General features: G+C 24.2%; 3 protein-coding genes across 8 annotated transcripts in view; 1 reads left to right on the forward strand and 2 right to left on the reverse strand.

Moving 5' to 3' along the window:
• LOC117172298 (DNA-binding protein Ewg) overlaps positions 1-439 on the reverse strand; it is a 45549-nt gene extending 45110 nt beyond the window's left edge. For all 3 annotated transcript variants that reach the window (XM_033360063.1, XM_033360064.1, XM_033360061.1), the window contains exon 1: positions 340-439. The gene's annotated coding sequence lies outside the window, so the exon portion shown is untranslated. The remainder of the gene's footprint in view (positions 1-339) is intronic.
• Positions 440-25306, forward strand: LOC117172301 (5-demethoxyubiquinone hydroxylase, mitochondrial). Of its 2 annotated transcripts, none has more exons than XM_033360069.1 (3): positions 440-558; positions 11892-12086; positions 24452-25278. In XM_033360069.1, the coding sequence occupies exons 2-3, from the start codon at positions 11912-11914 to the stop codon at positions 24880-24882; spliced, it is 606 nt and encodes a 201-aa protein (XP_033215960.1). In that variant the 5' UTR covers positions 440-558; positions 11892-11911; the 3' UTR covers positions 24883-25278. The 2 variants fall into 2 exon arrangements, with proteins under 2 accessions (XP_033215960.1, XP_033215961.1); XM_033360070.1 differs by lacking the exon at positions 440-558 and adding an exon at positions 577-687 and having other exon boundaries at positions 24452-25306.
• LOC117172300 (protein shifted) overlaps positions 7139-25306 on the reverse strand; it is a 72779-nt gene continuing 54611 nt past the window's right edge. For all 3 annotated transcript variants that reach the window (XM_033360068.1, XM_033360067.1, XM_033360065.1), the window contains 2 exons: positions 11718-11813; positions 7139-7983 (listed from right to left, as the gene is read on the reverse strand). In XM_033360068.1, the coding sequence (XP_033215959.1) occupies positions 7757-7983; positions 11718-11813 (323 nt within the window). In that variant the 3' untranslated portion in view covers positions 7139-7756. The remainder of the gene's footprint in view (positions 7984-11717; positions 11814-25306) is intronic.

Raw genomic sequence — 25306 nt, forward strand, 5'->3', positions numbered from 1 at the left:
CCGAGGAGGCGTCCCGAAGCGCCAACAACAACAACAGAAGGACGAGCAAGACGCACGACGCAAGCCGCCATGAAAGTCACCATGGCCGCTTGGCGTTTCGTATCGATCGGCGGCGGCCCGGACCTCCATCATCGTCGCCACGAGTACCACCACAACGAAAGGCGCGAAAGCGAAATAAACGGGGCGGCCATTTTAATGGAGCCTGCGCGTATGATCGGCGGGGAGCAGACGATGCGAAATCGGAGGCTTTTTTGGAAAACGGTTAGGTCGAGAGGACTGAGATTTTATTGGAGGACGCACCAGGAGTCGAGGGAGTAGAAAAGTCGAGAAAAGACTTACCGGTTTCGTCAGAAATGTCCTGGTCGAGAGCAGCGAGCGAGGATTGACGAACGCCATAGAGATGTAGAAGAGAGTGGAATAAGCTGATTGGCTGGGGCGTAGCGTCATGGCGGCGATCGTCATAGTCTCTGATTGGTCCATCAAACACGTGACCAGGACCTAACCTCTACTGGGGCCAACTGAACTAGAAGTTGCATCATGACGTTTCATTATTTCGAGGTAATTGATAATGATAATATTTTGTATTGTTTGGAATTGAGTGTTTTCGAAATGTTGATAGAAGAATAGAAAAAGTGCCAAGCATTTTATTATGTAATATCGTTATATTGGAATCTTGCATTTTGAGAGGTTTGAGACGTTTATTGATTTGTTTGGGTGCGGGAGGGTGAAAGGGGTGTAAGGGTATCGATTGATTGGGGGTGGTTCCGGTTACGATATACTTTCTTTATTTATTTGGGAGCTATGGGAAATCGATTCCAGTGGTACGCATTTTATTTCGCGTAGGGCGTCAATCCCTGAATTTAAACTGTTAAATGTATATATTTAAAGCCCGGCCTTTCTTTTAAAGGTTAGGTATCTTTTATTATTATTTTTTTTTCTTTTATAATTAGAAGACAAAAAATGCACGAGCGCGATCACGTTCGCCGCATTTTTATTTCATAACATTAAAAATAATAAATTTTTTTGTTCTATTTCAAAAACTTAAAATGTTTGGAATTTTACTATTATTTAAAAATAAAGAAAAACCTCGTATTGTCTGAAAAAATTGGAAGTTCTGAAAATTATTGAAAATAATTAACTTATTGTACTAGTAGTTGTACTCAATTATTTAAATTGAAATGTTGACTTTGAAAAAATTATGTTTTTTTTTTTTAATTTTATTATCTTTTTTTATTTTTATGTATTAATTAACTTAGAGACGGGCATGAAGTTGGACTATTTTGCACAAAAGTCGACAATGTTGTACTTTCGGCATGGAAATTCCACGTTTTGACTGCAAATTTTTTTTTTTAGTGAATGAAAACTTGATAAAAATATTTTGTTTTTGGTTAAATAAATCATTTGTTGTGGTCGAAATTGTATCTTGTTTTGACTAAAAATAACACTGCTTGATTGAAAAGTTGAAAAGGTTGAAATATTAACTGTTACATTATTCTTTGAAAATTCGGCTATGTTGTTGAAATTGGAACTAATTGGTTAAAAATTAATTTTTTTATTTGATGATTCATCTGTTGAAAATTCGAAACCCTATTTTTTTTATAAAAATCGAACTATGTTGTTAAAAATTCGTTTTTAATTGGTTGAAATTTCATTTTGTAACTAAAAATTTAATTGTATTGTTAAAAATTCGTCATTTTAGTAAAAATTAATATTTTTGAGTGAAAAATGGATCTTTTTGGAACTATTTGGATCACATGTTTTTTTGTTTTTGAAAATTCGTCATTTCAGTACAAAATCATATTTTTGGTTGAAAAATGGATCTATATTTTCCAAAATTCTTTTCTTTTTATCGATAATTAATTTCGTAACTAAAAATTTAACTTCCATTTTAGGTTGAAAACTTATCTTTTTTATTAAAATTCCTATATTATGATCAACATTAATTTTTTTTTATAAATTTGACTATTTAAAAAAAAAGTGTTTTCAAAAATAAAAAATGAGTTTTTTATAGCAAAAAATATGTGTTCCATTTCTTGTTAATATTTTATCTTTTTTCATTGAAAATTCATATATTTTCTTAAAATTCGTATTTTTGTATAGAAAATTTGTAGTCTAAAATTAATGTTTTTGGTCAAAAATTAATTTTTTCGAAATCCATGCATTTTGTTAAAAATTCGACTTTTTCAGTGGAGAATTAATCTTTGAATTTGAAAATTCATTTTTTGCCGAGAATTCCAATGTTTGGTTCTAAATTTAGTTTTTAAATAAAAATTCATTATTGTAGTTGAAAAATAATTTCCTTCGTTAAAAATGTTACTCTTAAAAAAAAAAATTTTCTGCCAATGATAAGTTTTTTTAACTGCAAATTTAACTACTCCATGTTTGGTTGGCAATTTATTTTTATGGTTGAAAATTCAACTATTTGGTTGAAACTTTATTTTTTATAGTTATGAATAATTTTTTTAACTGAATATAATTATTTCATTTTGGGTTGAAAATTGATCTTTTTTGAGTTATAAATTTACTTATTCTGGTGAAAAATCGTCTTTTGGGTTGAAAATTCATTTCTTGGAGTGAAAACTTTACAATTGAGTTGAAAATTCTTTTATATTGTTAAAAATTTATATTTTTGTTCAAAACTTCAACTGTTGGTTTACAATTATTTTTTTCAATGGTGATTCATCATTTTAGGTTAAAATGAATTTCTTTTATTAAAAATTTAACTATTTTGTTGAAACTTATTTTTTTTTTTAACTGAAAATCTAACTACTTGTTTAGTTGAAAAATTTTCTTCTTTAGTGGAAAATTCAACTATTTGGTGGAAAAGTTATGTATTTTATTGAAATTTGGACATTTGTGGTTGAATGTTTATCTTGTTGGTGAAAAACTCACATTTTTGTTTGACAATTCATTTCCCATCTTGAAAATTTAACTAATTTTGTTGAAAATTTGTTTTTTTATGGTACGAATTAATCTTTATAGTTAAACATTTAGTTTTCAATTGATGACTCATCATTGTATTTGAGAATGCATTACTTTTGTTAAAAATTTAAGTAATTTTATTGAAAATCCTTCTTTTGTTGTCGAATATTTATCTTTTGAACTTACTATTCCGTATTTTATAAAAAATATATCTTCTTCAATTGATAATTCAACTATTTGATTGAAAATTCATCTCATTTGAACAAGTACTAAACACTTTTTAAAGAATTTTGGAAAATTTCAAGAAAATAATAAATTTTCCTTATAATTCCCAGGTAAATTGTAAATCATTTTTTATTTAAAAAATTCATTTTTGAAGCAAACTTCTTTAAAAGCTGTGTAAACATTAAAAAATATATAAAATAAAAAATTTAGATACAATTCGAGTCAAAATAATTAATCTTCTTGATCATTCATATTCTCGGATCTATTAGGTTGGCAATTTAACTATTTGGTTTAATATTAACATTTTTCTTGATTTCAAAAAATTTGATACAAAATATATTTTTAAGATTTTAAAATACAATTTTGAAGTTTTTGAAGGAATTTAAAGGTTCGTAATGTTTCTTAAGATTCCTAGGAAAATCTTTGATAACTTTTTGTGTTTAAAATTAATTTTAACAGAATATTTAAAAATATTTCAAAACAAATGTTGATATTCCTAGGAAAATTAAAAGTAATTTTTATTTGAAGAAAATAATTTTAAGAGAATTTTTAAATATTTATTATAAATTTAAATATTAAAAAAAAAATTAATTTTTTAACAGAATGTTTAAATCCTTAAATTTCATGGTGATATTTGAAGTCATTTTTTATTAAACCTCTTTATTTGAAAAATTAATTCTAAGAGAATGTTTCAAAATATTTCAAAACCATTTTTTATGTATAAATAACAATTAAAAAATCATTAGTTTGAAACGACTTCAGAAAATTAAATTTCTAAAAACTACATATTTATTGATTCAATTTAATTTAATTTATTGTTCAATTTAAAAATGTTAAAATCTTCATATTATAAGTACAAATTCTTGATCGGGGTGTTTTTTTTTTATTTCAATGACCGTTTTAATCTTTTGCAACCTGGGAAATGACTGGGAATTTTTTTCCTCAATTAAAGTGGTCGCCCTATATTAGATTAAAAAATATGTTTGAAAGAATAATAAATCATTTAGAATTGAAACCGTTTGAAATCAGACAATTTTAGATTGGGTAAAGTTTTTAAAAAGGGCAATGTTTCACATTGAATGAAAAGAAATTTAATTATGGATAAGCAATTAAATTTGATAATAAAGAAAAGAAATCTGTAAAAAAATGTTAAATGTTTTACCAAATAGTGGAATTTTCAACCCAAATGGTGAATTTTCAAGCAAATATATACAAAAAATTGTAAGCAAATACAGTTGAATTTTCAACCGAGAAGATTAATTTTCTGCTGTGAAATTCGATTTTTTTAAACAAATTATATCAATTTTTATCTAAGGATTTTATGAAAATTTAGTTTGTATAAAATCGAGCGGTTAAATTTTCATTCAGGAGAATTAATTTTCAATAAAGAAACTAATTTCCTTTAAGATATTTTAATTTTGTACAATATAGTTGAATTTTTTTTGTACAATATAGTTGAATGTTCAAGAAAATAGTTCAATTTTTAGTCAAAATATTACTTTTCACAACAACAAGACGATTTTTTAACTAAAATGATGTATCTTCTAACAAAAAAATTAACTTTTAAAAAAGTCGTTCAAATAAATTCCAACCAAGGAGTTTAATTTTCAACCTAAAATAATGGATTTTAACAAAGAGTATAATAGTTTACATTTGAAACAAAAATTTTGTTAAAAAATAATCATTTGGATTTAACCGATAAAAATAGCGTTTCAACAAACTAAGTGATTTTTTACTAAAAATTTTTTTTCTACCAAAAAAGGCAATTTTTCAACAAATTCATAAATTTGTAAACAAATAATTAAATTTTGAAACAAGAAGAGTAATTTTCAACAAACAAAAAAATAATTTTTTAGCAATTTTTTTAACTGAATAGTCGCGTTTTTAAACAAAAACGATTCTTATCAAGAATAGAGTAGTTAAATTTTTATGGTAGAGAATTAATTTTTAATGAAAAACAAAAAAAAAACATTTTTTTACATAACAGTTTATTTTTGTATTAAATAGCTGAAATTTACTCGAAATTGTTGAATTATACGAACAGTTGAATTTTCAATCAAATAATATGAATTTAAAAAACAGTACATTTACAAGAAATCAGTTGAATTGTCGAAAAATAGTTAAATTGTCGAAAAATAGTTAAATTTTCAATTTAAAAAATTACTCTGACAAAAAAAAAGAACTTTCAACTAAAATGATTAATCTTGAAAAAAAATAAACTTCTAAAAAAGTAGTTCAATTTTCAAATAAAAGATATTTTAATAAACAGATATTTAAAAAACAGTTGGATTTGACAAACAAAGTTGAATTTTCCACAAAATACTGCATTTTTAACTAAAAAAATTGTTTTTCTACCAAAATAGACGAATTTTCAAATAATTACATAAATTTTCAGCCAAGTACTTTAATTTTCTACCGAATTGTTGAATTTTCGAGACGAAACTTCAAATCTTCTGCAAAATAGATAAATCGAAACAGATTAATTTTTAGCCAGAAATTTTAATTTCTAATGTTTAGATATTAAACAGTTTAAAGATTTCTGGGTAAAAAATATAAATATGCACTATGATTTTCAATGCTTTAAATTGGAGATTGAATTAATAAATTTGTTGTTTTTAGAAATTTAATTTTCTTAAGTCGTTTCAAACTAATAATGTTTTAATTGTTATTTATAGTGAAAAATGGTTTCGAAATATTTTTAAACATTATCTTAGAATTAAAATTACAAACTAAAAATGTTGAAATTAATTTTAAAGACAAAAAATCATTAAAGACTTTCCGAGGAATCTTAAGAAATATTACGAACCTTTCAACTCCTTCAAAAACTTCAAAATTGTATTTCAAAATCTTAAAAATATACTTTGTATGCAATTTTTTGAAATAAAGAAAAATGTTAATTTTTAACCAAATAGTTAAATTGTTTACTTAATAGATCCGAGAGTATGAATGATCAACAACATAAATCATTTTGAACCAAGTAATTGAATTCTTCACCAAAAAGATGAATTTTCTACAAAGAAAAAAAAATTCAACCAAAAAGACGAATTTTGGACCAAAAAAAAAATAGAATTTTAAACTAAAGAAGATCCATTTTTAAGAAAACATGGAATAGTTATTTGTAAACCTCTTTTAAATTGACCCGAATTATATATTAATTCTTAATCTTATATATTTTTTAATGTTTACAAAGCTTTTGAAGTTTTCTTTAAAAATTAATTTTTTAAATAAAAAATTATAATGTTCCTAGGAATCATAAGAAAATTTTATTATTTTCTTGAAAGTTTCCAAAATTCTTAAGAAGTGTTTAAATTTTTTGTTCGAAATCTTCAAAAATCTACATTCTGTTTAATATTTTTACGTATTTTTACCCAAAAAAAGGTGAAATTTCTAGAGAAAGATATGAACTTTTGATCAAAAAGACGAATGTTTATCAAAATATTTGAATTTTCAATTAAAAAAATTATTTAGACAAGAAAGAACAAAATTTCAATCGAATTGTTGAATTTTCAACTAAGAAGTATGACTTTTTAATAAAGCAGTTGAATTTTGAACCAAAAAATACGATTTTTTAACAAAAAATTTGAATTTTCAACAGAGTAATTCAAGCTTGAAACCAGTAAGAACATTTTTTAATAATATGAACTTTTGACAAAAATATTTGGATTTTCTTATTCGGTTATATTAATTTAGTTTGATATTAAGTGGAAAAATATGAGAAGAAGGGGAAAGACTGTGAATCCTGCGATAAAGAAATAGGAGTTTTAAAAATTTATAAATTAATGAATACCATAGTAAATAAATATGGAAGTTCATTTTTAATACCTGAAAAATTGTATGACACTATCTTGAAACTATTAAAAAAAATTGTTGAACGGCTGAAATTATTAAAAGACAATTTATTATCAAAATTTTGTATAAAAATGACTATATTTGTCAATTAAATTATTATTTTACAATCCTTTTGAATTTCGACGCGACGGGTATAAATAAAAAACAAACCACTCTGCATTTTATATTACAAGAAAAATACTTGTATTCCTTTTATACAATCATTAAAATAAAACTAACAATATAAAAGAATATCAATAATAATAATTATAGTATAAAATGGTGTAAAGCAACTTTACATATCACATCTGGGGTGGGATTATTCACAAAACCCAACACATTCGCATTTTGTTCCGCGGTACCGACCGATTGGACTACGAATTTTCTTCATTTCCACTTTTCCCTCTCAAACAAACAAAAAAACAAAAATTTCAAAATACTAATAAAAATCACGTTCGCCAAATGTAACAATCGTACAGATGGTTTATAAATAACAAAATATCTAGACAATTTCTCTCACTATACAATTTTCGTTTCTCAGTCGAGAAAATATTTTTAAAAAAGTCCCTAAAAATTAACAACACGAGCCAAAATTCTTGAAAGACCAAAACTTAATAAGTAACAGGATACTTATATACATAAAAGAGTATTTTCTGCATTCACAATTTCACTTTTTGAGTCTTATTTCTTTGTTTCTCTTTTTCTATCTTCTTTCTGTTTTCGTTGCATTTTCTTTTTCTTCCCAGTCGGTCGAAAGCAATTCAATAATCCGAAGCGTTTTTCAAGCCCAAGGTTTATTCTTGTTGCATAATTTTCCGAACCATCCTGGCTCACACAAACAGGTATTGTCTTGCTGACAAGTTCCATTTCTGCAAGCCCTTGTGCAGGCAGAACGTTGTGGCGAACGTCTTCCAATTTCACAATGATCGCCCTTAAAACCTGTGGGACATCGACAGACGTTGTTACCTTTACATTTTCCTCCATTTAGGCAGGGAATTACACACTTTGCTGAAACAGAGAACATTGTTCTTAATTTATTTAGTACTTGGTGGCATTGAAAATATTTAAACACTTTTCAAATTCTAGATTATTCAAAGACTTCAAATTTTATCGCTTTTCACAGACTATTTTTCGTTGAAAGGTAATTATTTTTAATTGAAAAGTCTGTTATTATAGTTTTACTCCAGAGTTCTAATATTTTGTTAAAAAATTCTACTATTTGGTTCAATAATTTGACAAACTCGGTAGAAAATTCAAATTTTTTGATTGAAATCCAACTTTTTTGTTGCAAATTTAACTTTGGAGAAAATTCAACTTCTTGGTTTAAAACTAATTTTTACGTTTCAAATTCCTTTTTTCGGGTTGAAAATTTCAGTGTAATGTAGAAAATCCATCTTTTTCTTTACAAATTCAACAATGTGGTTGACATTTTTTTTCAAGGTTGAAAAATGTTGACTTGGCTGAGAATTAATTTAATTTTTTAAAAAGTAATCTTTTTGATTGAAAATTCAACTTTTTTTGTTACAAATTCCTCCTTTTAGGTTAAATATTCAACTATTTTGATAGAAAATTCAACAATTTGGTTGATAACTAAATTTTTTGTTGCAAATTGAAAAATCCAGTGTTTTATTGAAAATTCGTGTTTTTTTGCTTGAAGATTCAAGAATATGGTGGATATTTTTGTTTTTTCGATAGTCAAAAATCTTTTTTGGTTGATAATTTAATTGTTTTGTTGGAAATTCATTTTTTGGTTTGAAAATTTTAATATGATAGAAAATTCAAATTCTTAGTTTCAAACTAATTTTTTCGTTTCAAGTTCCTTTTATCGGCTTGAAAATTTCAGTGTTTTGTGGAAAATCCATCTTTTTCTTTACAAATTCAACAATGTGGTTGACATTTTTTTTCAAGGCTGAAAAATCTTGACTTGGCTGAGAATTAATTTTTTTTAAAGTAATCTTTTTGATTGAAAATTCAACTGTTTTGTTACCAATTCCTCTTTTCGGGTTAAATATTCAACTATTTTGATAGAAAATTCAACTATTTGGTTGAAAACTAAATTTTGTGTTGCAAATTCATATTTTCAGGTTGTAAATTCCAATGTTTTGTTGAAAATTCGTGTTTTTTGCTTGAAAATTCAAGAGTGTGTTTGACATTTTTGTTCTTTCGGGACTCGAAAATCTTTTTTGGTTGAAACTTCAACTTTTTTCTTGAAAATTCGTGTTTTTCGTTTAAAAACTCATCTCTTGTTAGAAAATTAATTTTTTTGTTTTGTTAATGATACAACTATTTATTAAAAAATTTATCTGTTTTTGTTGGGGATTGAACTAGTTTTTTGAAAATCCTTCTTTTTGTGTTAAAAATTTAACTATTTTATTCGAAAATCCCATTATTTGGTTGAAAATGAACATTTTTGTTGAAAATTATGCATATATTTGGGTTGAAAAATCAACTGTTTTGTGGAAAATTCCTCTTTTTGACTTGTAAATTCAATAGTTTGTTTGCAAAATAAACTATTTTGTTGGAAATTCATCTTTTTTAAATGCATTTGGACTGTTGCTGATTTAAAATTAATATTTTATTTTTATGAAAACATGAAATAAATTGAAAGTTCATCCTTTTTGTTTGGAAATTCGACTGCTTTTTTTTAAATCATATTTTTGGTTTGAAAAATAAACTATTTTTGTTATAAAATTCAACTATTTGATTAAAAAGTAGCTTTTTTGTTGAAAATTCATATTTTCGTGTTGAAAATTTCAGTCTCGTAGAAAATTTGTCTTTTTCGATTAAAAATTCAAGAATGTGCTTCACATTTATTTTCTTTCAGGATAGAAAAATCTTTTTTGGTTGTAAATTCCTCCTTTAGGTTTGAATGTTCAGATATATTTTGTCTGAAAATTCAACTATTTGGTTAAAAACTGATTTTTTCTGTTCAAGTTCATATTTTCGGGTTGAAAATTCCAATTTTCTGTAGAAAATTCGTATGTTTCGCTCGCAAATTAAAAAATCCGGTTGAAATTTTTTTTCTGTCAGGATTGGGAAATTTTTATTGGTAGAAGATTAAACTCTTTTGTTGAAAAGTCATCTTTTTCGTTTGATGACTCATCTCTTGATAGAAATTTAGTCTTTTTTGTTAAAAATGCAACTTTTTATTTAAAAATGAATCTGCTTTTGTTGTAAATTCGTCTTTTTGTATTGATAGTTGATTAATTTTAGTATATAATTCAATTATTTGTTGAAAATGAACTTTTTTGTTGAAAATTCATATTTTCGGTTTAAAAATTAAACCTCTTTTTACCAATTTCGTATTTTTGGCTTAAAAATGCCACAATATGGTTGAAATTTTTTCCTTCTTGACTGAAAAATCTTTCTTGGTTAAAAATCAAACGATTGGGTATTGAATTTACTTCAGTTTTAAACAATTTAAGAAAGTTGGTCCCGAAAACAAAATAATGACAATGTTTTTACTGTCTTTAAATTAAAATTTCAATTTATTCTGTAAATGTTTTAAAGAAGATAGGCATCATTTCAAGAACATTATTAAGAAATTTCGTGTACTATCAATTTTTGTATGCTTTCCAATAAAATTTTAATATTTTCTCTGGGTTTATAACTTGACGAATCTTAAGAAATTATACAGTTGTTAGAATTGTAATGATTTTAAAGCTGAAAATGGCTCATTTGGAAATCTTCCAATTTATAGTCCTTTAAAATCTTGGGCTCTTTAAAATCGAATTTTTAGACATTTCTAATTTTATGTTATTAAACTTTCTTAACTCGTTTTTTTTAAATCTCTAGATGTTTCAGTTTAAGCATGTTCTTGGTGCACAGCCAAGTTAAAAATTTATTAATCATTAGGTTGATTTATAAAATTCTCAAAAAAGTTTAATTGATTATTGTAACATATTTTATCAACGTGAATAATAAAAAAATAGTTAAAGTAATAATTTTTAGTTAAATATAATTATTTTTATATTTTTAGATTTCTTCCGTTTTAGACAAAAGTCTTAATTGTCGTTAAAGTTTAATTTTTAAAAACATATTCTATTCTTTGAATGATTCGTTACACTGCTATTTATTACAAATTTGTTGAGTATTATTTGGAAATTGTTTAATTCAAAAAATTACTTACTAAAAATAATGGTATGGATAATTTCTAAATAAAATTTCCATTGAAACCGTAAAAAAATTGGTTGCAATAATCAATGGGCCTTTTTTGGTCGTTTTTATAATTCGAGTTAAAGATTGAGTTATTTTGAGCTTATTATTAAAGTGTTAATTGTTTGAAAAGAATAAATTTGAAATTTTCAAAATTCATATATTTTCAAGTTAGAATTATCGTGAAACTTTTGATTTCATTCTAAATCTTCAAGAATAAATATTTATTACGTTTCGAATATTTTAAATTAGAGAATTGATTTTTTTTTATTTATTAATATTTTAAAATTAGTTTTAATATTTATATCCCATCGAAATTCAATCCCCAAAAAACCGAACCCTCTAACCAAATCTCTTGTTCAAAAATTTGGTCGTTTTCCATTTCTTTTTGTCATATTTGTACCTCGTTTTTCCTATTTCCCATCCATGGTATAATATTTTTTTAATCAAAACCCATTGAAAATGGCAAGTCCATTTTATATTTTACTTTTTAAACCTTTTCCTTTTTCTGACCTTATTTTTGTTTTGTGTTAAAAAAATGGAATGCATTTTTATTTTTTAAATTCAAATATGATTTCCATACTTACAAAATTCACAGTGGAGTCCATAATAACCCTTAGGACATTCACAATTGTCCTTTTGCACGCATTTTCCTCCATTCAAACATTTATCCGAACAGATTCCTGAAAGGCAAAAATGATTAAACAATTATTAATCGACGTCCAATTAAATTTTATTCCTAATTTATTCTTATTTTTCAGAATAAGGAATAAGGAACAAAATGTTGCGACTCGGTCAAAGAACTTTGACTCGTTTGGCGAGTACTGATGCAACACAAAATTCAGCAGCAACAGCAAATACAAAAGCGAGTAATCTTATTGATTCGATCGTCAGAGTTGATCATGCTGGCGAATTGGGAGCTGATAGGATTTACGCTGGACAAATGGCGGTTTTAGGTAAACAAACAAATTCAGAAAATAGTCCAAATTTTCTATTTAGAATGCTTTCAACTTCCAGTTTAAATTTCGAATTCTCTTAAATTGTTCAATATGAAATTAAAAATCGGTTGCAATGAAATGAGGATCCTGTCAAGCTTTGAAACACTTTTAAATTAAATTTAAAAATAAATTGATGATAATATTAATAATAATAAATTTATTTATTAATAAATAATCAATTTCAAATTATATTTTGTAAAAGTTTCAGAAAGATTTCGCAAAATTTTGAGAAACTTTTAAAACATTCTGAAAAAATTTCAATTTTTTTAATTTTAAATACTTGACAAAAGATTTCAAAAATTGCACAATAATTTCAAAAATATTCAAGAATCCAAAGATTTCAACAGATTTCCGATGGTTTTAAAGGATTTCAAAAGATTCATAGATTTCACAAAGATTTCCACAAATTTCGTAAATGTTTCACAAGATTTCGCAAAAGTTTCAGAACGATTGAGAAAAAGATTTTTTTAAATTCAAAGATACTTATAAGTATGAATATTCCACAAATATTTCAAAAAAAAAGGAAAAAATGTCAGAAAGATTTTTAAATCATTTCAATACATTTCGCAAATATTAAAAAAAAATGTTGCAAAAATTTCAGAAATTTTGCAAAGATGTCGAATTTTGCTTTGACATTTCAGAGATTTGAAATAAGATTTCAATATAATTTAAAATATTTCGAAGATTAAAAAAAAAATTCAAAAGATTCCAAAGATTTTCAAGGTTTTGCAAAGATTATAAATGATTCAAAAGATTTTAAAGGATTTCAAACATTTTCGCAAACATTTCCATAGATTTTTCAAATTTTTGGAAGATTTAGAAAAGATTAATTTTTTTTAAAGATTTGAGACAGTTTTTAAAGGTCTCGGAAAGTTCTCAAAAGATTTCACAATAATTTCACAAAGCATTAAAAAAATTTCATTAAGATTTCACAAAAATTTGATCAAAATTTTAAAGAATTGAAAAATATTTCGTAAATGTTTCAAAGATTTAGAAACGAGTTAAAAAAATAAAAGATTTGACCAAATATTTCAGAAATTTTTTTTCAAAGCATTTCGTAGAAGTTTCAGAAATATTTCAACAATTTCAAAAAGATTAAAATTTTTTAAAATTTTTCAAAGGTTTCACGATAATTTCCAACATTTCGCAAAAATTTCAAAAGATAAAGGGTTTTCTAAGAAATCGCAAATGTTTTAAAGATTAAAAAAAATATCATTTGACTAACTATTTGAAATAATTTACAACAATTTCAAATATTCAACATTTTTCTTCAAAATATATCGCAAAGATTTTGAACATTTTTCAATTATTTTAAATGGTTTGAAAAGGTTTTCTAAAGATTGCACAATTTTCAACTAATTTTAAAGGTTTGACAAAAGATTTCATAATAATTTTGAAGTTGTTGCAAAAATTACAAAGATTCCAAATATATCACAAAGGTTTTTAAGGATTTCAAAAGATTTCGTAAACATTTCAGAATATTTTAACAGATTTTTAAGATTTCAGAAAGTTTTTAAAAGATTTTCATAGATTTTGCAGAAGTTTCAGAAATATTTCAAAAATTTTGCAATAAAGATTTTAGAAAAATTTCAAAAGATTCCAAAAGATATCAAAATTTCGCAAACATTTCAAAAAATTTGGCAAATATTTCTAAAATTTCGAAATCATTTCAAAACAATTTTAAATGTTTCACAATAATTTCAAAGATTTCGTAAAAAATTCAAAAATATCATTAAGATTTCAAAAGATTTCGAACAATTTTGAAGATTTTAGAAAATTTTTAAAGATTTCAGACAGTTTTCAAAAGATTTCGCAAATTTTTCAAAGCTTTCAAATAGATTTAAAAAATTTAAGACTGACTAATTATTCGAAATACTTCAGAAAAATGATAACGGTTCCGAATATTTCGCAAAAATTAAAAAAAATTCAAATACATCATTAAGATTTCAAAAGATTTCGAAGAGTTCGCAAACATTTTTTAAGTCTGGATTATGACGAAAGCGAAGCCTGTATTTGGTGCAAAAACTACTGTTATTACATCAATATGATTATTTCGCAAAGATTTTGCAAAAGCTTCAGAAAGATTTTAAAAGATTTTAAAAAATTTCCAAAGATTTTACATATAGTGGAAAGATTTCCGAAAGTGTTCAAAATTCTCACAGATTTCAAGGATTTCAAAAAATTTAAACTTTTTTTTAATGATTTCACTAAGATTTCATCAAGTTTTCAAAAGGATTCAAAAGATTTCGCAAAATTAAAAAAAAATTCAAAAGACCGCTGTGAAAGTGTATTTTAAACATTAAAATACAATAATATGCAAATTGTAATTATTTGTAAAATTTATATATATATATTTATATTTTATATTTTTATATTCGAAATCTAGATAAAACTTGTAGTTCCTGGTAGAATTATTTTTCTAATTTTCTTGCATTTTGATAAAACATTAAAAATTGAAGAAGAAAAAATACAAAAATAATTGTACTAGGAACCATAACTTTTTGCTGGAATTCAGACGCTTTTACCAACTTTGACAAGTATTTAAAATTTTTTACAAACAATTGCAATTTAGAAATTAAAAGCGTTTGAAATTGAAATTTTTTTACAAGAAAAACATTTTTAATTAATCAATTGTAAGCATAAATATAATTCTTGGTTTTTAAAATTGAACTGTATTTCGCGCATTAAGAATTTCACTATAATTTATTTTACGAGACACTAGTGAATTTGTTAAAAATTTAACAACTTACATGTTTTAATATTAAAAATTATACTGTTTCAATTCGAAACCCTTAGTAGTGAAAAAATATAAATTTCCTACTAAAACTCTAAACCATTTTCAATTTAAAAATAAGTTTAAATTAATGGATTCACAATTAACCGCTTTTATTCATTTTCAAATCCTATTTAAATATTATTTCAGTCTAAAATATTCAATTTTTAAAAATAGTTATCAATCAAATATTAAAAACTGTACAATTTGAAACTGAATTGTTTGAAATAGCTTCGATTCGTTAAAATTTAAGAATGTTAATTTAAACTTTAAAATTGACAATTTTAATTGTTTAATTTTGAAGGGAAAGTGTTCAATTTAGATAAATAACAATTGAATAATTAATCATGCAAAACTAGAGCATTGAAAATGATGGCGTGGACTTCTATTTGTTAACCATAAATATTTAAACTTTTCGATTTATAAAAGTTGAAAATTTGAATGTTTGAAGTTTAACGACATTTAATTTCAATTTTTTCAATGAAAAGTTCAAATGCAAAAAATTGCGGCTATAAGAGGTCAATTTTGTCTACATTTAATGAATGTGAAAAATTTTTGCGAACCGGGAAATGTACAGTAATTTTTTTCTCGCTTAAAAAGGCTGAAATTAAGTATTTATAAATAAGAATTTTAATATAAAATCATAAGATTTCGAAGAAGACTAAAATTTCTTCAGAAAATTAAGTATCATTCGTTTTTTTTACCGGAAATCAGCATTAAAAAAATCATCAAGATTCCCAAATTTAACAAATTTAGGTTATGTTAGCATTTCACGCAGAAAACAGGGGTTTTTAATATAAAAAAATATTTGATTTTAAAGATTCTTTTTTTTTACAATTTACGTTTTTCGGTTTTGTTAGCGTTTCTTGTCAGAAATTGACATTTTCGAACAAAAATCAGTAAATTTTAAAGAGTCATAGTTTTTGAACAATTTTAGGTTATGTTATAGCATTTTTTCACCAGAAATTAGTCGTTAAAACAAAAATAATTATAATTAATCAATAAAATTTAAGATTTTAATAACATATTAGATTTCAAAGAATATTTAATATTTGCACCAACTTTAGGTTATGTTGTTTTGCTTCACCTGAAATTTGTATTCTTAAATAAAAATGTTGTTTGTTTTAATTAATAAAATTCACAATGTTGAATAATTTCGGATTGTGTTAGTGTCTGTGTCGGAAATTGACATTTTTATTGAAAAATCATTAGATTTCAAAGAAGATTCATCATTTTTTAAAAATAATGTTAGGTTATGATGTTGTTTTACATCGACAATAGATATTTTTGAACAAAAATCATAGTTTGAGCAATATTTAGAATCTTTTAATGATTTTGGATTATGGTAGTTTGTTTTGCTGGAGATTGTTATTTTTACTAAAAAAAATTATATTAAAAAAAATATTAACAATTTTGAACAACTTTAGGTTATGTTGGTATGTATCACCTAAAATTTGTATTAAAAAAAAAAAAATCATTAGATAAAAATCGAATCATATATTTTTTTAAATTACTGAAATTTGCAAATTTGAAAAATTTTTTATCACGTCAATGTTTTTTGTCAAAAATTGGTATTTTAATTTTTTTAAAAAGGCTATTTCAAACATTTCAAATAAGGTTAAAAACTTTTTTCGTTCAAAATTGGTATTTTTACTTTTTTAAAGAAAAAATCCAGGCTTCAGACACTTTCCCTTTTTTCCATTTTTTGGTTTAAATGTGAACTGAAATAATAGAACTCAATAAGAAAATCCAATTATTTGTTGTTGAAAATTCTGTCTTTTCTTTGCAAATTCTTCTCTGTAGGTTTAACATTCAACTAATTTTTTGGGAATTTGTCACAATTGCTTAAAACTTCATCTGTTAGATTGTAAATGAAACTTTTTAGTTGAAAATTCAACTATTTACTTAGAGGGTTATCTTTTGTGGTCGAAAATTCAATCTTTTTTGTTCAAAATTTGACCTTTTGAATTGAATGTTCATCTTCCTTGGTTGAAAATTTAACTATCTTATAAAAAATTCGTCTTCTTGGCTTGAAAATTCAACTATTTTAAAGTGTCTTTTGAACAGTTTCTAAAGCGCCTTTATTTTTAGAACGATGGAAAAATGTTAAATTATAACAAGATTTTGCAGAAAACATCAGATTACGATGTTTTTGAAAAACTAAAATAAGTTAAGAAATAACTAATATTTTGGAAGTTATTAGGCGCATTATAAAGCTAAGATTGTATAATAATTTTTTTTCAATTATTAAGATATCTTCAACATTTTTTCGCCAGATTGTATCCAAGGGACGGACTTGGTGAAAAAATTCGAAAAATAACAAACTTGTGTAAATACTTACGAAATTAAAAAAAAAATAATAAAATTTATCACAATTTAATCAATTTTTGTAATACTTAATACTATGGAGACTTAACTTAAAAAGGAGCTCAATACCTTTAAAAAGTGTTAATTATTTTCCGATTTGACATTTTTTTAAAGCTTTTTTTTACGATTTCTTATTCAAGTTATACAAGTATTTTAACCTTTTTTCGAATTATGAAATTCCCAAATTGAAAAATTCCATAATTGGAAAGTTCTCGAATAATAAAATTCCCGAAAAGTTGATAATATTACCGAATTGGAAAATTGCCGAATAATAAAATTCTCGGCAGAAAATTGCCGAATTATGAAATATCCGAACCAGGAAATTCCCGAATTTAAACAATTTATTTAAAAGAAATTATTTTTAATGTTTAAAGTTTCTAAAATTATTGTTTGAATTTAAAATAATATATTTGTGGCTGAAAATTTTGTTCAGTTTTTTTTTTTTTAATTCGAACACTCATTTTGGAAACTTTAAACATTAATAATATTTTATTATTGTATTTTTTAATAAATAAATAATGTTTCTAAATAAATTTAATTGTTTAAATTCGGAATTTGTCTAGTGCGGTAATATTATAAACTGTTCGGAAATTTTATTATTCGGGAAATTTCCAATTCCAGAATTTTTTTATTTGAAAATTTTATTATTTGGAAATTCCAAGGTGTTTTATAGGATTTTAAGGAGTTTCTAGAGAACTTTAGGTAATAAATTAAATTTTATTTCAAGGGATTTGAAAGATTTTAAGTTATTTTGAAAGATTTCAAAGAATTTCAGGAGATTTCGTTTCGAAAATCTGTGTTCGGGAGCATTGAAGAGTGTTGTTTCCAATTTAAATTAAAAATACTTATCACAATTTAATAATTAATTAAGGTATTTTTGGCAGAGGAAATCTTCTTGATTATTAAAATGATTTAAAACATATAAAAATTAGTATTTAAACCAATTTTCTGTTTTATCGTTTTTTTTATATTGTCTTTAATGTATTCTCAATGAACTAATTATATCCAATGTAAAAAAAATAATTTAATATTACTTAGAAACTATACAATTTCTTATAAAAAGATTATTTTTTTTTTAATTTGAAAATAATTTTGAACCTTTCTAATTGGCTATAATAATATGTTTCTTATGGATTAACAAAGTAGTTAAACTTTTAACAATCAAATAATTTTTATTTGAAATAAAAAACAGATGAATTAAACCAAAAGAGGGCGAATTTCTCACGAAATAGTTGAATCCCTAACAAAAACAGATTAGCTGTCGACAGTACAGTTGAATTTTCAATCAAATAGTTCAATTTTCAATCAAAAATATAAGCTTTCAACAATGAATATTAATTTTCTACCAAAATGTATGAATTCTCAACAAAATAGATAAATTTCTTACCAAATAGTTTAATTTTCTACCAGAAAAGACGAATTTTTCTCCCAAGGAGATTAATCTTTTACCTAGAAACACTAAATTATATCAATTTTCAACCAAATAGTTGAATTTTGAAACTGAAAAATATTAGTTATTAACTAAAAATGGAATGTTTTTTCATTAAAAACTAAATTCATTAGAAATATTGTCTACAAAATAGTAAAATTTTCTACCAAATTGTTGAATTTTCAAGACAAAAGGACGAATTTACTACAAAAGAGGTTATTTTTCAACAAATTACAGAAATTTTCAACTAAATATTTTAAACTTGCATTTTGAACGAAAAAAGGTGAAATTTCTACAGAAATAGATACTCTTTTTAACAAAAAACATTAAGGTTCAACAGAATAGATTAATTGCAAAAAATTTGTTAGTCAAGAAAAAAATGTCAATTTAGTTTTTGAATTTTCAATAAAACAATTGAATTTTCAACAAAATAATTAAATTTTGAACTAAGTGATATCTCAAACTAAAAAATATTAATTCTCAACCAAAAATTTAATAGTAGACTTTTCAACCGAAAAGAATGAACTTTAATACTAAAATACTTAAATCTGGTATCCGTTTCTATTACTTAGTTCGCATTTAAGTGTTGAAAGTCTTTTTTTTTCGTTTAAAATTAAACTTTTTAACTCAAAATGTAACTATTCTGTTTTTGGTTGCAATTCTTCTTTTCAGTTCAAAATCAATATTCTTGAAAAGTCTGCTTCTTTTGGTTGAATTAAACTGGTGTTGATTACAAATTAAAATCTTTTTTGGTTGAAATATCAACTACCAGAGAAAAACTCTGCGAGTACTACATTCCTTGTTCAGGTTTCATCTTTTTTTAAATTAAAATTTAATTACTTTGTTGAAAGTTATATTCTTTTGCAAAAAATAATGTTTTTGCGTGTTTTCTTTGGTTGTAAATAATTTTTTACTTACTAAAAATTTAACTATTCCAGTTGAAACTTCAACTATTTTGTTGCATTTTGTTTAAATATATTTTTTTAAACTGAAAATGTAACTCTTTCAGTTGAATATTCCATTGTTTCAGATGAAAATTCATTTCTTTGGTTGAAAATTATTTGTTTTAACTAAAAATTTAACTTTTTTTTGTTGATTTTTTTTGTAGTAGAAAATTCGTCAATTTTTAGTTTTTTCCCTTTAGTTGAAATGAATTTTCTATGCTGAAAATTCGTTTTTTTGCTTAAAATGTCCAGTATTTCAGTTACAGGCTGATCGTTCAGTTGGAAATTATTTATTTTTTAACTAAAAGATGAACTATTTCAGTTTTGGTTAAAAATGTGTATTTTTTAGTTCAAAAATCGACTATTTTATTAACAATTTGTCTTTTTTAGTTGAAAGTTGACCACTTTATCTGAAAATAAAACTATTTTTTGATAATTAGTTTTTTTTCGACTGAAAATTATTTTCTTTTCTTAACTGAAAATGTAACTCTTCCAATGAAATATTCTATTAATTTAGTTGAAGATTAATTTCTTTGGTTGAACATTAATTTTTTGAACTGTAAATTAAACTATTAAATTTTTTTTGGATCATTTCTTTTTTTTTAAGTTGAAAATTCGTTTTTTTTTTTAGTAGAAATTTATTTTATTGGTTGAAAATTCATCCTTTTGGTTGAAATTTGTTGTTGTGGAAAATTGATTTTTTGAAACTAAAAATTAAACTTCTATTTTTAGTTCAAAACTGACCCTTTTCACTCAACAATTTAATTCCCTGTTTCAGATTTCTTGTATTTTGTTGAAAAATCCTCTTTTTGGTAGAAAATTATTATTTTTTTTCGTTGAAAATTCAAGTACTTAGTTTAAAATTCATCTAATTTGATGAAAATTAAATATTTCTACTTAAAAATTTAGGAATTTGAAGCGGTTTAAATTGAATTTGATAAAATACAAATTTGTTTGAATTATTATTTAAATATATGAAAACTTTTCATTTCTGGAAAACGAAAATCTGTAATTTTTTTCGAAATTAAAATATTAACACGTATCACCGGGCACTTCCAAATTACATTTAAATAACGTGGGAAAATTTTCGATTTTCTAAAAATTAAACTCATACTTCAAGATTTGATCGAAATGTGCCAAATTTTTTAAAGGATTTAAGAGGAGTATGTACAAAATAAAACTACACTAATAACTTATATTTTTAACCAACCTTTACCCCTTTACCTACTTTTTAAACAATTTTAATTGTTTAAATAAATATAACTCATGAAAATAATGAATTATTCTCAACAAATTTTCAAAATAACCGTATTTTCTGAAAAAAATGTAACAGTTGGTGATTGTTTTGGGTATTAAATTTTTAAAAAACATGTCATTATTTCAATAATTAATTATTATTTATTTTCCAAATTTCTAAAAATTGAACCATTTTTATTTGCTCAAACAGTTTTTTAATTATATTAACCATTTTTTAATTGTCTCTATATTTTTAGAATTTAACATGATATTGAATGATTTCGATTAGTAAATTCTGTTTAAAACCTCATGTCATTGATCAAACAATTTTTATTCGTAATCGGTTCATACTCCATTTGTAGGAAATTTGAAGAAGAAAAAAAACAATAATTATTTGTAGAATTAATGACATATATCTTTAAGCAGAATTTATTACTGAAAATCATTTAATATTATTTTTAATTCATAAAATACGATTTTTTAAATAATGTTGGGAAAAAATAATTGTTTATACCAATTCAGTTTGTTTATAAAATTAAAAAATGGTTAATATATTCTTTCTATACACTATACAGTCAGAGAAATAATTGTATATGTTCCATTTTATATTATTTTTCAAAATCAGGGTGATCGGGAAAGCCGGGAAATGACCGGGAATTCTATGAGACCGAGAAAACTGGGAAATGACATAAATTATTTTTTAACCGGGAATTTTACAAATTTGCAGGAAAAAAAATCATCTAACTTTAATTATAACCGTTTTTTTAAATAATTAGTTGAATTGTTATCTTTTTCAATTACAATATCATTCAATAATTCGAAAATATTTCACTTTAAAAATTTTCCATTTTAGATTTTTAATTTTAAAACTTACATTTTAATGTAAAGAATTTTAAACTACATTTTTAAAGACTTAAACACGTACAAATTAGAACTTTAAAATTTAAAAAGTAAAAACTGTTTTAATTGGAAAGTCTTATTAGTTAAACAAATGTAAACGCCCAATTCGAACTTGGCAAACCATTTTTTTAAATTTTAAATAACTTTGAAATATTATATTCACAATTGAAGGCTTTTATTAAATTGCAAATATTGTTTTAGTCTAAAATATTCAATTTTTAAACCATTCAATTAAAAAGATTTTAATTAAGAAAAAGAAAAATTACGTAATATCTAAAAATATCTGACTGTGATTTTAAAATCAGTAATTATAAATTAAATGTTTAAAACAAAACACAAAAACTAAACTTCGAACGTTAAAACTTTAATTGTTCCATTTAAAAACATTTAATTTGTAAGTCAAATTGTTGAATTTTGATGCAAAAATAATAATTGAACACCTCTTATTTTTAGTAAAAATTCCAGTTAACTGCAGGTATTCAGAAGTTTTCAAAAAATTCAAAAATTGATTAACAATTTTTTATGATTTCAAATAATTTAAACATATGCTTAACGCGTACCTACAATATCCGGCTTTTCGTACCAAAATTTCGGTGCAAATAGTCTACGGCCTATTTTGAAACAAAATATAGATTTTAGTAGATTTTGAATAAAAAATTGAGAAGCTTTTCAAACAGTTTGGAAGGCTCCAGAAGAATAAAAAATATTTTCTAAGAAAGTTGAAAATTTTAATTTTGAATAATTTTTTAAAAAGATTTACAAAATTATCAAAAATGAATGTGAATCTTTCGGTGAAAGATTAATCATTTTCTTTACAAATGTATTTCTGTGATTGAACATTGATTTATTTTGTTAAAATTCATCTTTATGCTTAGAAATTCAACTATTTGGTTAAAAAATCAGTTATTGGGGTAAAGATTTATAATTTTCATAGAAAATGTCTTGTTTTTTCAGTAGAAAATTTATCTTTTTGGTTAGAAGTTTAACCAATTTGTTACAAATTAATTTGTTTGTAGTAAAAATTCATAATTTTAGTTCAAAATTAATCTTTTTAGTCGATAAATCATCGATCGGGCTACAAATTCATCTTTTTTTCTTGAAGATTTAGTAGACCATCTTTTTTAAAATTTATATCTTCAAGTATCGATTGAAAATTAATTTTTTATTAAAGAAATGGTCTATTTCACCTTTGGTTTAAAATATAAAATTTGCCTAACTTTCAGTTGAAAATTCTACTTTCTTGGTAGGAAATTAATCTTTTTGGTTGAAGATTCATTATTTTAGTAGAATATTATTTGTTTTTCATTCAAAATTAATTTTCTTAAATGAAACTACTAATATTCCATTTTTGGTTGAAAATGTATTTTTTTTTTAAATTAAAAATTCATGTATTTTGTTGAAAATTCGTATTTTAGATAGAAAAATAATCTTCTTGGTTGGAAATTCATCTAGTTGGTTAAAAATTCAGTTTTCGGGGTAAAGATTTTCAATTTGCATAGAAAATGTGTTTTTGGTTGTATTTTTTTTTTAGTAGAAAATTTATCTTTCTGGTTGGAAATTCATACATTTTGTTAGAGATTTGTCTTTTTTGATAAAAAATTGGTCTTTTTGGTTAGAAGTTTAACCAATTTGTTACAAATTAATTTTTGCGTAGTAAAAATTCATAATTTTAGTTCAAAATTAATCTTTTCAGTTGATAAATCATCTATTGGGTTAAAAATTAATCTTTTTTCTTGAAGATTTAGTAGACCATTTTTTTTTAAATTTATATTTTTAAATTTAAAATTTAACTACTTCCTTGGCAAATTCTTCATTATCGGTTGAAAATTAATTTTTTTTATTAAAGAAATCTACTATTTGACCTTTGTTTTAAAATCATTTGTTTTTCATTGGAAATTAATTTTCTTAAATGAAAATACAATATGTGGATGTTTCAAGATTTTGAGATACTAATAATAATATTTCGGTGAAAGATTAAGCATTTTCGTTACAAAATTTATTTCTGTGGCTCAAAATTGATTTATTTTGTTGAAAATTCGTCTTTTAGATAGAAAAATAATCTTCTTTGTTTGAAATTCATCTTTATGGTCAGAAATGCAACTATTTGTTAAAAAATTTAGTTATCGGGGTAAAGATTTATAATTTTCATCGAAAATGTGTTGTTTTTTTAATGGAAAATTTATCTTTTTGGTTAGAAGTTTAACCAATTTGTCACAAAATCATTTTTTTGTAGACAAAATGCATCATTTGAGTTCAAATTAATCTTTTCAGTTGATAAATCATCTATTAGGTTAAAAATGTATCTTTTTTCTTGAAATATATTTGTTTTTGATTGAAAATTAATTTTCTTTGATAAAAATATAAATATTCCATTTTTGGTTGACATTTTTTTTTTTAGTTGAAAATTCATGTATTTTGTTGAAAAATCGTCTTGTTTGGTAAAAACAAATATATTGTATTCGGTTAAAAGTAATTTTTTATTGTAGATTCACAATTTCAAATCAAAGTTCAGTTTTTTTCCTTCAAAACTTATCTAATGTGTTTAATAATTTTTTTTGGTTAAAAATATTAATTCTTTTAACTAAAATTTTAGCTATTCGATTTTTTTGTTTGAAAGTTACTTTTTTTAGTTGAAAATTGAAAATCTCTAGTTTGAATAAACGAATGTTTCCAGGCAACTCTTCAGTCGGGCCGACAATTCGCCATATGTGGGAGCAGGAAAAAAAGCACAGGGCCAAATTTGAGGAGCTAATTGTAAAGCACCGAGTTCGACCAACTGCCCTTCTGCCAATCTGGAACGTTGCCGGTTTCGTTTTGGGAGCCGGAACAGCTTTGTTGGGTCCAAAAGCTGCGATGGCTTGCACTGTCGCCGTCGAGGATGTCATTGTCGAACACTACAACGACCAACTCAGATCTCTCATGGAAAATAAGGAGACCGTCGACAAGGAATTGCTAGAAACAATCCAGAAATTCCGGGACGAGGAGCAGGAACATCATGACACTGGATTGGATCTCGGGGCCAAACAGGCGCCATTTTACCAGCTTTTGACTAATTGCATCAAGTTTGGGTGCAAGACTGCGATCAAAATTTCTAAAGTTGTTTAAAATATTTTTTTTATAAGTTGAGGCATCGCAAAGTCGGCTTAAAAGCACTTTTTTCAAAAATCGCTCGATAAGTGTTTTTTTTTTTTAAATGAGCGTAAGAAAATTATTTTGTTTAATAAAAAAATTGCATTTTTTGTTTTTTTGTAACTTTTCAAGTCCGGTACTGATATAAAAATTCTTGAAGTGAGTAACACGGGACTTTAATCACGCAAATAATTCATAATAGGTTAGAGGAAGCACCAAAAATTGTTTATAATGTTGAAAATATATAGAGTCATAGTTTTGGAATAAAATGAGTGAGAAATTAATATAAGATTAGGAATAGTTTTAAAAAACCTGGAAAACATGGAATGTTTTTCGAGAGCGTGCTCAAGTTTTTTTTTCAATTTGTGATATGAAATTAAATAAAAACGTTTTCTGATTT

The sequence above is a fragment of the Belonocnema kinseyi genome, chromosome 5, assembly GCF_010883055.1.
Source record: "Belonocnema kinseyi isolate 2016_QV_RU_SX_M_011 chromosome 5, B_treatae_v1, whole genome shotgun sequence".
Classification (NCBI taxonomy): domain Eukaryota; kingdom Metazoa; phylum Arthropoda; class Insecta; order Hymenoptera; family Cynipidae; genus Belonocnema; species Belonocnema kinseyi.